Below are 18,572 nucleotides of genomic sequence, written 5' to 3'. Positions count from 1 at the left end.
TAACTGATGTACAAGAACATCTAGTTGGGTAAATTAGGATTTTAAGTAAGCAACTATCACAAGTTCTTAACTACCATACCTATATAACTATATACCAGTAAAATATTCGAAGTAATTAAGTAGGTACCTAATGACTTTCATTTTGTTCCAAATTGAGTTACACGGACGTATCTCGCTAAGATAACAACCTACAACTTTTTTTTACCTTTTGCATCGTGTTAGTTACGTACTTAGGTAGTACTAAGAATCTTTGTTCGAACGAAGATGTCTTGACCTATCCTATCCCAAGTATGATCGATGAACGCACGACATTATCATAGGTAATATTATAAGCAGCTACCGTAATCCTAATCTCGCTAACTCGCTGTTCATCAAGGCGGCATTAAGCTAACGCTGGTTTAATAAGTTGTCGAGCCTAATGGATGATAGAGGCAATATTAGCATACACTATTAATTTGTTCGACGCCCACCCAGATGATTGTGGTGACGAAGTAATCGGGTTTTAATTGAGTGCACTTCGTAATGCATTTATATTTACAAGATAGGTTTATATTTTTATAAAGAAACCTAGACAAATAGAATCTCGGGAGATAATAATATTGTGTATGGAATTAATAATGGTTATGAGTTATTAAAATTAAAATGTGAAAAGTTATCAAAGCCACTTAGAGCGATGGATAATATATTTTGGGTTTGTTTAAACTACCCAGCGATGTACCTATTTAAAAGCGTCGCTTATGCAAAGATAACTGTAAAAATAAGTATATTTTGTAATTTACTGTTAATATACAGTTACAATTACGAGCAATGAAGTCGGGATTCTTAGTACTGTGATTTTATTCATAGTGATTCGTTATCTTAAGTCATAAGTATAGATTGAAACCATGGTTAAAGAGGCACTGAACATGGCTGTACGAATGAGAAACTTAATTTATGTCCCATTTTCCTAATACATTAAAAACCCGGAAACTTAGTGACAGTTACAGGTTTTCAATTTATTCAGGTTCGAATTAACCAGGTTTATCTGTACAATTAGTAAATTATAAAATAATCAATAACGCATTGTAGTACCTACTATTTACTATGTTTCTAGTGCGTTGATTGACGAGTGTTTGAAGTGCACTTACACTGCCTTGACTTTTATTTATATATTTTTTCCTGCAAGATCCTTGTATGTCAGATACTTATGTAAGTAAGACGGTATGTAGCAAAAAACCCGGAATAAGTAGTTTATTTTATGCAATATGTGAATGACTTTAATTTGCAATATAAATATATTCAAATAAGTTAGGTTACCTACTAATTATTGAATTTATTGATACCGATATCTTCAGCATTCCTGCAGCGGATAGAAAAGTAGTACCTACCGATTCTTCTCTTCTTCCTCGCGTTATCCCGGCATTTTTGCCACGGCTCATGGGAGCCTGGGATCCGCCTGACAACTAATCCCATGATTTGACGTAGGCACTAGTTTTTACGAAAGCGACTGCCATCTGACCTTCCAACCCAGAGGGGAAACTAGGCCTACCGATTAAACCAACAATAAAATATGTGTTTTTTAGAAATTCTGTGTCACCTAAGTTTTTTTGTACTAACATGACTATTCCCATGGTTAAGCCTAGACAGGTCATGAACGCATCAGACTGGAATGTATTATTTAAATAGTTTCCCGCTTTTATTTGTATTCTTCATATAATTAGTGTTGAACAATACTAGTCGGCCTTAGCTAATGGTTTCTATGAATGTTTTAATACAGTTAGAGTAGGAAACATTTGCAAATATTGGGCCAAACACTTGGCTCCTGTGTTGAACTTACAAACAAGAGCTTATATTTTGTTCGAATGTGTTTTGGCCATCAATTGTAACCTTTATTGCAATGAAATACAGTCTACAAAGGTGAGTATGTGTGGTCAGATATGTCGTTATCTGCACGAACAGCGGTAACTTATACAAGTCATACAGATCAAGCGATGACCGCCCTAGTATTGGATAGCTTTCTACTTTTGATTTTGGTAAGTATTAAAAATAAATGGTTACAGTTTTCTTAAAATCACATTATTTACTATAGTTTTCATAATCAAATCTGGGTTCTTAATTCATCGGGTCTGTTTTTTTTTCATAAATCCCCGTATATTTCTCGGTTCCGTGGCGGCGAAAACGACATTGTCAGATATTAATAGTAGGTAACTACAGGAGAAAGCATTAACATGTTTAAAGAGAAATACATAAACGACTTAAACTCATTATGTCATGCATCATTAGGATCCACAAATAAGATTTTGATTGTTTGTGTATAAACAGACCGATTGACAGAGCTTTAAATACACGCGCCATTGAAACCAAAGTACATAGTCAGTTTGCTTTTATTATTTCTCATCCCGATAGAACAAGCGACGAACAAGTACCTACGAGTAAGCATCGGAATCTTGGTATTTATCAAACAGCGGATTCAAATAAGTACTGGAAGTTTATTCTGATTTAACATTTTGATATAGTTTTCATTTTGTTTTGATACGACCTTGACTTCAAAGTCATTGCTCATCAGCGAAAACGACTCAAGTTGATTGGTGCTGACGAAATGCAATCTGGGTGTCATTTTATAAGGCATTCCGCTCGCACTTATCGCCCGTGATAGGATATAGGCGCGAGATGCCTGATGATGATAAGACTCAGGGTCGTATCAAAATGAGATGAAAACCGTATCTAATTATTAAACATAATCGGCCTTCTGTACGTTTGCGCTCTGTCACGCGCCATTACGTATGAACGGGATGGTCAAGAATCTTTATATTTCGATGGATTGTCATCCGCGCGTGCGCCGTTACTTGAACAGAATGGCGTATATCCATCATAGCGATATGGCGTCATTTCCGTCTTTGGCAGTATATTTGAGATGAACAACTCAGTCAACAAGTGCACTTAAGAGCACTTGTCTTTTCTCAATATTGAAATGATTTCTAGTTGACTGATTTTCTAATTGTATTCAGATTGTAATAAATTAATAATCTTTTTATAGGAACAGGCTAGGCCACCACGTGAAATGGAGATTATTTTTTCGAAGTAGGTGCTAGCTAGGTAGGTCTTTAAATGGTATCGATGTACTGAGCAAGGCCCTGATGATCTTGGCCAGTTTTGTATTCGGATGACCTTACATAAAAACAAATGTGTTATTTCGGAGTTTATACAAATTTATTCAGAAATGCACTGCATTGTTCTGCAGAAGTACATAATTTATTTTTAATAAAAGGGCGCATATTGTTGGGACGTTAACGATTCGTAACATTGGTCAATTTGAGATCATTTATCATTAAAAAAACTGAAGACATAATGAGGCATAAGTAAGATACAAGATAACGCCCTAAGCGCATCAGGAGTTTGGGAGTTGAGGTAGTTGAGGTTGAGATCCTATTCTAGATACTAGATATAAAATCGATCGACAATAAAATTGTAATAATTACTAATGTACACATGCGGTCAGATGGCAGTAGCTTTCGTAATAACTAGTGCCTACGCCAATTCTGGGGATTAGTTGCCAAGTGGACCCCAGGCTCCCATGAGCCGTGGCAAAATGCCGGGACAACGCGAGGAACATGATGGTACATGTGGGTTGACTCGATACTATTTTCTGAATGGTACCGGAAAGCGCTCATATCCTAGTTCCAAGTAGGAATCCGCCTAATTGCAAGAACTAGCAAGCCCTAACCACTCATTAATCTTCATAAGACGAACTAGAAACAAATACTAGGCATTAACCAGTTGGACCGGTGTCGCTTGCGCCCTAGGCCTTTCCCACAAATACTGTAATCTCCTTAAACACGTGACAAATATATGGGAGGATTTGGGTCAACCTTAACACTGTGGGGTTGAAACTAGAATCACATAAACAACGTGTCATTTTAAGTTTGTAAAGATAGCTGATTGTATGTATGCCTAGCAAAAGCATTGGAAATAAATGCATAAAAATAAAAACAATATCTGGTTGACAGACGTAAGTCGTCGAAATCCGCTTTTTTTACTTTCAGTAAAGGCGTGGCAATTCGAGAAAACCAATTTTCTTGGCAATGGAATATTGCTAAAAAAATCAATCGAAGTAATTTAGCGAAAATGATCCATCCTCAAAAATTTGTCATTCAAATGGATGACTTTTCTTTTTGTGGTCAGAAAGTTCATTTTATTTACAGGGTGTTGAGGCTTGGATCCTCTTCCCTAAATTACGGCCAATTAGATCACTAAGCCTTCGTTATCACTCAAAGCAGCTTTGACTTTAATGGAAAATATACGAAAACTATAAAATAGGTTTAGGCGCAGTTTCCGTACGGGTAGGTACCGACCCATACCTAGGTGCGATTAGATTCCTTGGAAATATTGAATCCTCCCGTGCACTGAATTGAATCGATTGAAATCATAAACATATGTTTTCCGTACTCATACGAGTCCCAAGCAACTGAATTGTCTCAGTATCTGCACGCCGCATCAAACAGCACAGATCTGGTTGCATTGGTCGTTATGCATCAATTATTATCTTTACGTTGGATATCGACGGATAGATCAGAGCAGGCCCGTTTCCGGGGCGGGCTAGTAACAGCACCCTGCAAAGACAGGTATTTGCCGTGCCGTATATGACTGTCCATATTTGCTACATTGAATATTGAAATGCGATCGCGCCGCCGTGATAAGGATAAGGCTATCGATATAGAGCTAAGGGAAATATATTGAGGTTTAACTTTGTATTGACTTTTATTGCATAAAGTACCTAAGTAGTGATAGAAAATATATGAACGGCTTCTGATTCGATCTGGACACAATGTTTTCTGAGACAAATAATATCACTACTAAATAATTTAAATACAAGACTTACATAATTTAATGATCAATATAAAATAAAGTTTCTTATATATTGCCGATGTCACGTGTTGCGAAGACCAGACAATCGCCTGTCCAAACAAGGTCTGACTTGGCAAACCTCTGGAAAAAGAAGACCCGGTCGTCCACGTACCACCTGGAGGCGCACAGTCAACAAAGAGGTGGCATCCGCTGGCCTCGACTGGAAGAAACTCGAAGAGACAGCGCAGGATCGACAACAGTGGAGAACCCTTCTGAGAGCCCTATGTCCCTGATGAGGGATAACAGGATACCATCATCATCCATCATCATATATTGCCGATAATAATTTAGTTAGTTTGCTGTTATTTATTTATGGATTCCATTCTTTAGTTAAATTGAAAAAAGAACTGTTGAAGAAGTTTAGGCAGCCGAACAAAAAACTAAAAACAAGTTGGTCTACATCTACAAGAAGTAATGAATTTAAAAAAAAAAACAACGGGTTGCACTCCGAGAGTGCCGGCAGAAGTGAAAACTCAATGACATTGTAACAGTTTTTCGATCAGGTCACGTGTCCGTGTTACGTCTTACGAATCTTACGGTCACGTGACCTGTCGCGAGTTTAACATTTTTTCCCCATCACAAAAAGTGCACAGCGCCGCTAAAGAAGTTTTCACTTCAAAAACTTGTATGTACAGTCAAGTGTAAAAATATGGGTGCACACATCATAGGTACTCAAAAATATGTCACATACCTCTTATGTCAGCGAGTTAAGAACTATGGGACATATTTTTGAGAAGTTATACACACCCATATTTTTACACTTGACTGTACTAGTCGCCTCAGTCACTATATAGTCACTGTTATAAACTATAGTCACTAAAATGATTAAATCTGCATACGCTAAACGTCACCAACACTTGCATCTTTCGCTTCTCAGGCTTAGCTTAGGCAAGCTTAGCATTCTCGACAACTTCGAACTAGAACTTTATCTTCATCTAAGCAGACATACCCGTGTTAGGAGTGTTAATATTGTAAGATGGATCGTGTGCTTTCATATCAAGTTAGCGCAAAGACGTGCGAGATGTCATGGGGGTCCAGGGCATCTTCCACTTGCGTTACGGAGTTACGAGACATTTCGCATGATATTGCTATTGATGCTCTCGCTCACGCTTACGCAGTATCAAATGAGAGTAAGAAAGGCGAACTAACTATGGGAAGTACCCCGATCCGATTAAGTAAGCGATTGCTCGGACCAGCATAATTGTGATCTTCGATTGCTTATAGCCGATAAGGAACTTGAGGTCATAGGTAAGCTGGCGTTCGACTCAGCTCAGTAATATCACACGACTAATCACAGAAAAGATGCCCACCGCCGTGTGCGTCGCGTCGAGTTAGCCCAAGTCATTAGTTAACACCGCGGAAAATTAACACTTCAATAATATATAAAGCCGTTGAGTTAGAGCATGTTTGCGCGAGACAGTTAGACAAATATCTACCAATCTGTGGTCACAAATACGGATTTACAAAAAGTCAACAATTTGTCGTGTGCCTCGACAGTGACAGGGCTAGTCCATTGACATTGCCACCACTCTAATTCCTGTTTGGACTGGGTAAACTATAGAAAGATCGATATGTTATTTTTGACCGGATTTGACATACTACGAAATTTATCTATGTAGTACAAACAGCAACACTCCTAACTGTACATCGGTGGACTTAATTACAAAAGGCATAAGGTCCACCGATGTACAGTTAACAGTGTGAGCGATGGTACTTAAGTTGGACACACTGAGATTTCAAAAATTTTATGATATCGAGGACCAATATGGGAGTTTTTCGCTTCTAAGGTAGACGACAATAAAGTGTTTACATACATACATATGATACATTCATACGACCTGCAAGTGCTCAGCAGTAGGTTTATTTTATAACTCCGAAAGTTCCGAAGCACAACTCCGCGCAGTGGCAGGGGTTGGTTTCTCTAATGATTCATATAAGTAAATTATGAATTATCATATATAATAGTCTAATACTGTTTGGGAAAAAGCCCCGAGGTTAAAGGGTAAAAGGCCCGAGGTTAATGAATAATAAAACACCAACATATTTACTTCTTTTTGGAATAAATTAGGTTTCATGTGACAGCTACTCAAGTACGGGTAATCAAATTTTACTAACCTGTACCCTACCCTACTGGGAGTAGGTACTGGGTATGTTTAACTACCAATAAAGGGAGCTAACCATATAACATGGTACCTAATTTTATTAATTTTCCAATCACACGGACCGCACCCGAGTCGAACGTAGGCAAACCACTACAGACTATGCGCGAAATACTTGGTTGAAGAATTGTCATACCTACTAACATCCCATCCCATCACATACTATACTAATATAGTAAAGTTAGGCAAGACAATAGACCTTTGTCAAAGGAGCATAGGCAGAAAGAATCATACTTTCTTTTAGTTGTGCTAGTATTATATATAACGACAAAACTTGTTTTTCTGACTATATGTGTCCTATAGCCAGTATAGTATGTGGGCAAGTTACGCGGGTCATAAATGTTTGGCTATATTCCTTTTCTCTGGACCCGGGATTAAAAGACGAAAGCCCTATTTGGTGATTGAAAAGAGGATACTGAAAAACCGTGCGAATTTCCCGATCCGGTGCGGATCTGTCTCCGTAGCAGTAACTGGAATAAACGCTAAGATGAGGTAGATAAGTCCGACCATCATATCTGCGCCCACTGATAAGCAGAATTTTTATCTACCTCAAGGCCATATTTGACGAGTTTCCGACTCGCCTACGCTAAGTAGCAATAGGAACATACGGCTAAGTGATAAAGAAAATAATTACCCACCACAGCTCCCATATCCAAGGTAGAGGAAATCATGTGAACCGAGTGAAATCGCCCATCAACAATGAATGAATTTTTGCGACGTTGCGAGCTTTCACTCACTTCTTTTTACCTTTTGCCTCGCTTCAGCGCTTGTTTTCACTTATTTAGCCTATTCAGATGTCATGCAAAATATTAACTTTGATCCCAACGGAAAGTGATCGTTAGGTGTGTAGGATACGTAGTTGTGGTAGAAAAACAATTGAATTTAATAACAAGTTTGGGTTAGATAATGCTAAGATAAAGCTTAATACTGTTTTGGTTTACCTAATAAAATAACTTAATATAAATTCTTATTCAACGTGTCTTTTTAAACGAGTTTCAAGTTGAAGAGAGCGGGGTGTTTATGATGTGTGAAATAAAATTGCATTTTCAAACTTTTACAAAATAGAATATCACTTTTATGATGTGTTAACTAATTAATAAACAGGTTGCGAATGGATTTACTGATATTCACAGTTACATTAAAACATAGAGTTACATGATTCCAATGCGACAATTTCATTACAATCATTACCTATAAGTTTCTGAGCAAACTCTCGTAACTGTCGATTCGCCAAAGAACTTGGACCCAAAGAAATGTGTTAGTTTTAATAATAAATCATTGTTCCTATAGTCGTGTCAGCGAACGGTCTCATAGCGAACAGTCTCGACCAACACCTAGAGAGACTCTCGCTGGGTGTTTGGATCAAGGGTCAGATGCAGAAGGCGGTAATTTTGGACACGGCGCGTATTAGTACGTCGGTTCCTCACTCTGCGGCCCTAACCACCGGCAGCTTGGACCCTGCCCCGCTGCCGGCGGCACCCTAGGTTAGGTTTTTTATAATGTGTTTATATATATTTTTAAGTGTTTTTGTATTGTATTTTTATAAGTACTCACATTGTAAAATCCTAACCTAAGACCCTAATTGAATAAAGGAAATAATTCCCAAATGATAGTCTTAGGGTCGGTTCCACCAAACCGTCTGTCACCATTAAAGCGTTCGCTAAATTTATTTGTATGGAAATTTCATACTTCCCTGGTGTTTGACGTTAATCAGTCTGTTAAATGTGGTTGGTGCAACTGGGCCTTAGTCTTAAAGGTACAAAAATAATCAAAAGTTATTTTTTTGTTCACAGAAGCAGAGTGAGCGATGCAATTGGTCGAATGGCCGGGCGCGGGCGGGGGCTAGCATGCTGCCGCTGGTGCTGCTGGCGCTAGCGAGTGCGGCCGGCGCCAGCGTGAGCGAGCTAGCGCGCCGGGACACGGGCGATGTGTTCACGCTCACTGGTAATGCTTGTCTATATTTGGTATTAATACACATTATTGCAGAGGCCGGGAAAGGGCAATTCGTGAATAAGTTTCGATTTTCGAAGTGAAGACGAATCCACGAATTGCTATTTCTGCAGAGGCATATACCTATAGTGCTTTTCTCCAAACATGCGAGGAAATAAGGTAAAATAATCATTATTTAAGCATAACGCATCACTCAAATCGAACCTTCACAACTTCACATCAAAAACTATAGCTTGAAATGATAGCTGACCGGGTCGTGAATAGACGCGGCCGGCGTCTATAATATTTAATTGGCTGTTTGCATTTTTTTTGTAGATTCATGTTTAAAAAAAACAATACAGTAATAAGTTATTACTGTATTGTTTTTTACTTCCCGTCCGCTAAAACAGGACAGTGATAGTTAGATTTTTTTAGAGTTTGACAATAAAGAAGAACTTCCGGTACTATTTTTGGTACAATAAGGTGAACATTTCAGAGCATATTGGAGAAAATATATATTCCTCTCACACCCAGTCTCCGCTCGTCAACATTTAATTTCATCATATTCCAGGTGTTGAATGCGGCCCCACGCAATGCGCGGAGCACGGCGCGCGCGCCGCCGACGCCGCGTGCACTTGCGCGTGCCCACACCGAGCGCCGCTGTTCAGGGAGGACCGGGAACTGTGCGTCGACGACCTGCCAGGTACTCTCACTCAATATATACAGGCGTATTTTTTATTGTCCTCTTTTCTCGCTTCCGAGTATCGAGAACTGCTTTCAGGTTATTTTGAAACTTCTGTATGCGCGCTCGTCACCGCTTCTATCTTCGCTGGCTTTTTGGGATGGGCTGACATATACCACCCTACCTTGTTTGTTATTATTTTCACCATTATTGTGTACTTCCTAGGGCCAAGAACTACAATTTTAAAACCTAAGCGTATGATCCTCAGTGGGCGTAATAAATAAAATTTCGTAACTGTTTAGAAATAAATCATCTCTTTTTTAGCGTGCTAACGTCAAATGACGAAACGCTCACTAATTTCTAAAGTTACGAACAAAACACAAGAAAGTGCGTCATAATCGAAATCGCGTTATTCGTGATGTCATCTCATCTAGATGCTTGTCTCACAAGCACGTCTCCAACGCCAAGACACCTGCTTTTTCTTAAGTAGACACAGTTGAAAGTCTCCGTTTGCTTTACAAAGACACGTATTTACTCACCGTCTCAAAATACTCGAGTCATTTAGGTGTTAGCCAAACATTGGGATACTTAAAAATCCGGCAAACATAGAATTTTAGAGTAACAACTCACTTCGACGCCCATCGATGTCGTTAAGTAAATAAGTTTAGGTAAAAATTACGGTTTAAATGGAGTGTTTATGATTGTTGCATTGTCATCGTAGTTGCGATCAGGTGTCGAAATGAACGTTAAACGGATAAATCGAATGGGGCCAATGATGCTGTTTTTGTTTAAGAGCCAAAGCAGTGGTATTTCACCAACTTGTTGTCACGAAATTGGGACCATTATCTCTATATTCAGCAAACTTTTAGACAAACTACCGAGACGGAATTAGTTAAACAGATGAAGGCCCTGCTCCACTTGTGCGTTGCCTCCCGCTGTGTTATCTATTATCAAATGCTCTACTGCATAGGTTGTATGTGAAGACATTACTACACGTTCCGTTCGCCCACACTAACCGAACCCTCATCATGGACATGTTACCCTTCAAACTGTCCAGTATAAACCCGTCTACGGTACGCAAAGCACTAATGAAAATCTTAGCCTTATTTTATAAAGTTACACGCTTACAACGTTAGTTAACAGGAACGAACAGTAACATTGATGCGAATGACACACACGCTCGACCAATGACCGGCGGCGGCGGTCTTTTGACAAATTTTGCCGATGTAGATAGATTTTCAGAATGTGGCAAAGTAATATTGGCACTATATGAAATAGGGCCCACTTCGAACATATTTTAATGCACACGATAAGACGCCACGATAAATTATATCATAATGAGATAAAGCTTTTATATAGGACATTTTAATAGCACACCCCGAAGTATTTGTCCAGTGTTTCGGCGGGACACATATAAAGCTCGCGATAAACAATATTTTTAATCTGCATAAATTAGAGTCGTAATCGCATCAACTACCTTACCGGATCCCGTAAAATATATGTTTTAATTTATACCGTTAATAATACACAATTTCCGAAATAAGCTTAACTTTTGCACGGTCAGGTATTAGTCTTAATTCCATTACAAATGAGAAGCTTAATAAGCGAAGACATCGAGAAACAACGCCATAAGCGACTGTGTACTCTTAAGATTTTGTGTCATTTTTAGTGTGTATATTTAGTAAAGCGCACAAAAATTGGTAGCTTAATCGGCTTTGACAATTACATGTGTTGAATACGAGCTTAAGCCTTTGTTATGAAGGGATTAATTTCATTTGCAGAATGTTCGCTGGCGAGTTTCGGGACGGGCGTGGGCGTGCAGCGGATACCTTTCGTGTATCTGCCGCTGAAAGGTCAAATCATTCATCCGTCGAGGGATATTACCTTTCAAGGTGAGGATTTAGTCCTTATTTGTGTGACAGCGCTTAAGCGTTGAACTTTGCGCTAAGCCTGCCATACCAAGCATAAATCTTACCTGAACGTTCTTCAATGCATATATGTTTCTAAACTAAGCATAAGTTGATTAAATAGGTAGTATGTAGGTAGGGTCTGTGCGCAAAGAGAAGAGTTGTGAAATCTATGGGATCCAATACATTCTACGTCTCTTCTCTTTCCGCACTGACTCTACCATAGGTATCTAGACTTTAATTAGGACAAGTTAAATCACAAGTACATCTAGGAGCGCTTGATAACTGAACTAGATTTCACAGCATACTTTTTAATTCCTATGTAAGATGTATTTACGATTCTCCACTAAGTTTTCAAATACGTTGTGAAAAAAAATAAACTTATTCCAATATTTTGCAGTCTAACAAATATGTAACTTAGAATATATAAATAAAGCACATTCGAAATGATTATATTTAAATTATTATTGACAGGTGTCAAGACTCCTATATGCGCAGTGTCTGGTGCTCAGTTCCTAACTCCAAAAGGCTTCGTAGATCTTCGCAACACGCTAGACGCAGACGTTCCTTTCAGTCTTTTTCGCGATGAGGGACGGACTTTTCTACAGGTAATCAATCTACATGTGATATACTTTTGCAAGCAAAATAGGCAGCTAAATGTCATAGTATTAGTAATGTTACACTGTTGAAGTTCTACAAGATGACGAAGCCGTAAAGCAGGAGAAGGCATGCTTAAAGTTAGTGGCGAACAGTAGGATAACCTCTCTCTGTAAATGATGATTTTAAATACTTCACTTGCATTTAACATATAAATAGAGAATCAGTGATACATAATAGCCTCCTCAGATTGGAAAACGACGGCAAATTGACATATAATGTAATTGACGTGATAACGTCGGTTTTTAACCATATAGATAATCTTTATAAAGCCCCGAGCCGATGGAAACTAACTGCCCCAAAAATAGCAATGAGAATTTGCATTTATTTAATCCCTTCACGCTAGGAATTCCTTATGAATAAGAATAAACTGACCAATTATTATAATATTCCCAGTGGAGCGGTGAGGACGACGTGCGAGCGAGTATGTCGGGCCGAATGATGGTGGTGCGCCTGCTATGTCGCGATGTTGCCGCTGCGCCCGCCTCCCCTCTCGACTTAAGGGGAGTTTTCACACCGTGTGTCGCTTTCAGAGTGCAAGGGACCGCTCCTAAACCACTCTCAAGTAAGAACAAACTATTTAAATATATAAAATTGTTCTTAGGTCAGAGCAAGTTCAAGGATGGCGTGAAGTTCGTACGTTAGCAGTAGCACGAATGATTGTAGTGTGCCCCCGCTAGACTTGCTTCACGAAGTGCGTCGCTGTCATAGTAGACACTATTATAAAATCTAGAGAAAACATGGCTGAGAATCGAGAAAACAATATCGATACATCTTTTATAACTGTTTCAGATGTAACAGAAGTCCAATTTGCTCCAAACGCGCAGACATCAGGAGCAACCGCCACATCAGGACTAACTGTCACAGAATATGTTGCGATCGGCATCAGCTCTCTCCTTCTCGGTCTAATCTATGTTGCATCAGTCTTCCTCTACCTACACATACGAAAAAGAAAGAAAGGCTCTGAAGCAACCGAAGCGAGCTCGAGACGATTGAAAAGTTTGAAGAATAAAAATGGTTCTATCGTAACTGAACGCGACATAGTTCGAATCAACAATGAAAGAGTCCAGTCAATACCGAGTTCTTTGGATACCGATGATGGTGTAGTCAAAAATAATCCATTGATAGGAATGAGTCGCTCGTTTCATCAGATTAAGCACAGCTTTCCAAGTGATTCTGGCAGTACCATGTCTGATTCGGAAGACTTTGCTGAGAATAGCGTTAGAAGCGAGGATCATGCTTTCAACGTAAGTAGGAAAAAAAGGATAAGAAAGTTTTATTCCCGTAAACCTGGCCCAAAATGAACTATTATGAACAAAAAGACGTAAAAATAATTTAACTAAATAAACGTATGGTCAAATTTAATGGGATGTTTTTTTCAGGATCAGACTACATCAGCTCTTATACATTCCCACTATTCAGAAGTGAAGATTAGAAATAGTTGCTCTGACGTAACTCACCGAGATGAGTCGGGAATCGAACGCCTTCCAGACGAACATGTATCCATCGTGGAAACAACTGACGACCGGGAAATAGCACGGCCAGTCGGTACTACGAGAAGAAAGCTATACTTCAATCCGGCTTATTTTGAACCACACCTCATGGCGGTCAGTATGATTTTTAATATGTTTCAGATTGACGGGCCATAAAGATTTAGAGTTAGAAAAGTAAATCATGTTTTCTTTTACAGGAGCCACCACCCGCTGCTTTAGAATTTCTGACTAAAATTAGAGAAGTCATCGCAGTCGCTAAACATAAAATGGCAGCAAAAAGATTCCAGCCAGTTCTAAATGAGATACCAGAAGAAGAGACCTATCCCTCTCATGGAAACAGTTTAGACATATACCAAGGCTTAGGCAGTCAGAGAAGCGGAAGCGTTGTCAGCCTTAAGAGGGAAAATAGTAGAAAGAGATCTATAAATTGCGTAGGATGTCCAGGTTGTAAAACGGAAAATGGCAGCGAAGTACACAATTTTATAAAATATGACATACCTGCGTGCTCAAGCTGCCTAAGTAGTAAAGGAGAAAAGCAAAACAGCATTCGCAAGTGGCTAGAAAACATTCCTACTGGGAAACAATCGTTCTATAATGATTTTCAACCAGCAAGCCAGAATGGTCTAGTCAACTCTCTTTTATCTCTTCCAAGTGCGGAATCAAATTGTAAATTAAGAAAACAAAATAGTTTTACGGCGTCTAATCCTATGAATTTAACTGAAAACATTACAAAGACTAGAAAAACATCAACTATGTCTGTGAGATCTGAACCACCATTGAGAACATATAGCTATAATCTACCTTTACCTGAATTTGATAAAATTACCCATAATAACAACAGGAACTACTATGGAGAGACTATTTCCAGAATAGATGATATCAGACCAATTGGATTGTGTGATTATCGCACCGGGAGTCTAAGAAGTAACCCTATCACTAACCAACACAGAAATAAGTTTATAACCAATAAAAATTCTCTCCCTGATATGGTGAATGAAGCGATAGCTCTTGAAAACTGTAGCAAATCCTACAACCACAACAGTTCTGACGAAGAAGTCGGTCAGAAAATTACGAACGCTGCTAGACAGAACTCTGAAAGCCCACCCATTAATGACTATGAAACTGATAGTTTAGAGAGAACATCTACCAAAAAGGGGCTGGCAACTCCACCTGAATACCCTGACGTGCCATCGTCTCAAGCTAGTCCAAGCTTGAGCAATGCTTTACCATTAGAAGAAGAACTTACAATGACTAATGCAGTTTATAAGACGCATTCAAGGAGCAATAGCAACACTCCATCCCCACAAAGAGATGTATGCATTGAACAAAATCATTATGAAATAATAGAGTCCAAGAAAGTAATAAACAACGTCAGTAATATAGAAGCTAACAACAACAGCCCAAACAACAGCTATAGTTTAGTGAGCGAGGTATATGTTAACAATAATTACAATTTCGGTAGTACTCCTACTTCACCAAGTGGATCTGATTGTTCAATGGGAAGTAGAAAATTACGTCGCGCAGGCAATAACTCTGAGGAAAAACCTGGCTGTCTTACTATTGAAGTTAAAGATCCTCCTGAAAATTACATAAAGATTCATGAATCAGATGGATTTGAACCCGACACGTTGGATCGCAAACATCCCAAATATAAACAGACAGACGAAAATAGTCAGTTCAGTAGAAAGGACCTCATTAAAAACATTGATATCGACGGTAGTCCTGTCAATCAACGTATTCAACTACGCAGCAGCGGGACGTTCAAGAAATCAGAAGCAATGGTTAGTGCATCAAAATTCAACAGTTTAAGAAACGATTATGAATACCGTAAAAATATTTATGAACGCCCTAAACTATCTCCAACCACATTCAATGATTCTAAAAGTCTAGACGATACGTCGGAAACCTGGGAAGAGGTCGCAGCGGACTGGGCTACAGAAGAAGGCCGTATCCTTACTCTAGAAGTCAGGCACTCGAAGAGACAACGGCAATGTACGCCGCCAACTATAAAGCAAATGAAAAGTCTAGCAAGACCAGACATTCTGCCTCCACTTCCTCCAACAAATGACCATCCAATATATGAACAACCGAGCTTTCCGCCCCGGAGAGTAGAAAGTGCAAGATTACCACAAGAAAATCTTTCAAAAAACTTGAATGGCAGAAGCCTCAGTCCGAGAACATTTACGAAGAATACGACAATTGACCTTAGCTTTAGAAATAGTAACGTTCGTAAATCTAGTATAGGACATCCTTGCGGTCCAACGAGAGCTTCTGCCCAAATGCCATTCTCGGACTACGAAAACATTGACACTGTCGACGCGTGTGAAGGAGCAGCAAGACAGGCTGAAGATTTATGTAGGATATCTAATAGAAGACGGACAGACAGAAGATACAGCAGCAATCCAATAAACACCAACACATTTGTGAAAGAACCTAAAGAAACTTCTGGTAAAACTTTTAGGATTAAACGCAAAAAAGGACAACATGTTGAAGACTCAGGATATCTCAGCAGTGACTCCGCTGGCTCGAGACAAATTCAAAGGAAATTAGTGATAGCTAAAATAGTCAGTTGTAGTGAAAGTGATGACACTGAAAACGAGGCTAGGAGTGAATCAGGTGCGGAGAGCGTAGAGACACATTCAGTGTATTTCGATAGCTATAGAAAGCAAGAAGTAAACGTTGTAGAAAGTGACAATAAAATGCTAACGTATGACAAAAGTGCAAGAAGTAGTGGAAGACGTTTCAGAAACAATTTACAGTGATAACAATAAGCAATAAAAAAATATTTGTGCAATATGATGTGCAATATCCATTATTAAGTAATAATTAAATGTATTCTTAATTAAAATTTACTATTATGTTTGTAAAATACACAAGTACTGATACACGATACCTCTAATAAGAGTTGTTAATAGTTATTATTTATTTACGTTGCAAATAAACAATAGTATTTAGGTAAATATAATGTACCTAGATAAATAAATGGCCGGTTGTGCAATGCAATAATAGAATAAGCTAGTTATTTTGATGTTGTGAACATTACAGGGTTTTCATCTCATTCCTATTCTTACTTTTGTGAAAGTAACCAGTGTAACCACAACCAGGTACCGATTACATAATTATTTACCGTCGTATTTTCTCGGCAACGTTCGTATTTGTCATGCTACATCAGTCAATCTCAGTACTTTTTGTACCGAGACTGACTGAAATATTTAGCAAAACACGTTCGTATGTTTCCGTGAAAATATCTGTACATGTGTGTGGTATTCGAAGTGAAACTTTAAAATAAATTAAATAAGTGTGTGCGTGCGCCTGTGAGGATACCTGTGTAAAGTCTGCATTGGGCTTGCGTAGCATGGATGGGGGCAAAATCCCAAATCCCTTTGGTATTAATGAAAGATGAATCCTGTGATGATGAATCTTTAAACGCTATAGCATATTGGAAATAATTTTAAAATAGATAGAACACAAAAAAGGGCGATTGCAATTTTTGCACCCCAACCGAATTGAGATGATATATGCTTTTATACTCAGAGGCTGGTTGTATGTTTGTGCGTACGAATGGATCTTCCCATCTATATCTCCAAAGCGGTTTGGCTGATTTGATTACATTTTTTAAAAAAATACAGAAGACGTAAAAATTTAAAGGTACGTTCGGAAACGTTCTATTGCTACATCTGATATTAAAGGTTACGTGATGGTTTTTAATTAAGCTTTAGGTCTGAAACATTTAATCCGAAATACAAATGTAATTCGGACTTTCAAACGTTAGAAATTCTATAGCACTATAAAGTTTTCAAGTGATTATTTTACTTAAGTTTAGCTAAGCAATTGAAAGAGTCAGGCAGCTAATGCTTCCTAGTACCTGGCAAACATTGGTGCTCCGGAGCGGGAGCCAATCCTGAAAGGAATGGATAGTCCCCTCTGTAGGTTAGAGCACAATGGGTTTTGGTTGTATTGTTGGCAACAACTAATATTGTTCTTTGAACCTGTTAGGTATTGAAGGTGCAGTGAGTTCAGGTCCTTCTCCGAACGCCAACCACATACGGTTTAATAAAAGCGCTGCGATTTTTCAAAAGCTTTGTTGGCTGAACCGACTCCACCTTAAGAATAACAAAATCGGACTAAATTCAATTTACTTACCTCCTGATATCTCATGATATGATTATAGTTCCCTTGATAGAAAATAACACTGAAAATACCTCGAAAATATTGGAAACATCCAAACATGATTAAAGTTTTCATTACCTACCTTAGTTGTTGCCAATAATTGCTATAGTCTGTTATTTTAGGTATTTTATAGAAACAAAACCAAGTGACTCGTTCTGTGGCTAATTGTAAAAACTGAATGGACAAAAAAATACCACATAATTATTGAACTTGCTCACAAAATTTCACGAGATTATTAAAGAAATGCGACCTATAGAAGAGAACAGCCAGGCAGGTATACGAAAGAATTTTTGCCCGAGGTGAAAAACAAAACGCTTCGCTCGTGCGTCGCTTTCTTTCGATCAATAATACTATGATTGGCTTAACAAACAAGTCCTGTGGTTTAATAAACTGAACTACACATTCTGTTTGTATAATATATTAACGTTTTACCTAAAATAATACACTATAGATATTTTTTCGGTTGTGGGTTGTTTAAACATTATTGATATTTTAATTTGTATTTAAGTAGTGAATTAATTTTGTACAGTTTAATACATTTTATATTGTTACTTAAAAAGCTGATGTTATGGTGCTAATGAGAACAAAGGTAAAACCGGGTACTTAGTATACTTAAACAATTATACAAGTTGTTCTTGTGTGTATTTTTGTATTATAAGATTTATAAGGACATTGTTTAATTTAAATAAAT

The 18,572-nt window shown here is 38.3% G+C and overlaps 1 protein-coding gene and 1 long non-coding RNA gene across 2 annotated transcripts in view; both read left to right on the top strand.

Moving 5' to 3' along the window:
• Positions 1-3,478: 3,478 nt before the first annotated feature.
• The window catches only part of LOC134798162 (uncharacterized), a 152,438-nt gene continuing 137,344 nt past the window's right edge, over positions 3,479-18,572 (top strand). Inside the window, exon 1 of the long non-coding RNA XR_010145159.1 lies at positions 3,479-3,602. This is a non-coding gene — a long non-coding RNA (uncharacterized LOC134798162). The remainder of the gene's footprint in view (positions 3,603-18,572) is intronic.
• On the top strand, positions 8,843-16,738 carry LOC134798142 (uncharacterized). The gene is made up of 8 exons (XM_063770479.1): positions 8,843-8,987; positions 9,544-9,675; positions 11,436-11,546; positions 12,036-12,169; positions 12,615-12,783; positions 13,011-13,465; positions 13,601-13,825; positions 13,909-16,738. The coding sequence occupies exons 1-8, from the start codon at positions 8,891-8,893 to the stop codon at positions 16,471-16,473; spliced, it is 3,888 nt and encodes a 1,295-aa protein (XP_063626549.1). The 5' UTR covers positions 8,843-8,890; the 3' UTR covers positions 16,474-16,738.

The sequence above is a fragment of the Cydia splendana genome, chromosome 16 (assembly GCF_910591565.1).
Source record: "Cydia splendana chromosome 16, ilCydSple1.2, whole genome shotgun sequence".
In the NCBI taxonomy this organism is placed as follows: Eukaryota; Metazoa; Arthropoda; class Insecta; order Lepidoptera; family Tortricidae; genus Cydia; species Cydia splendana.
Note: the sequence above shows the minus strand (reverse complement) of the source record. Positions and strands in the feature narration are given on the sequence as shown.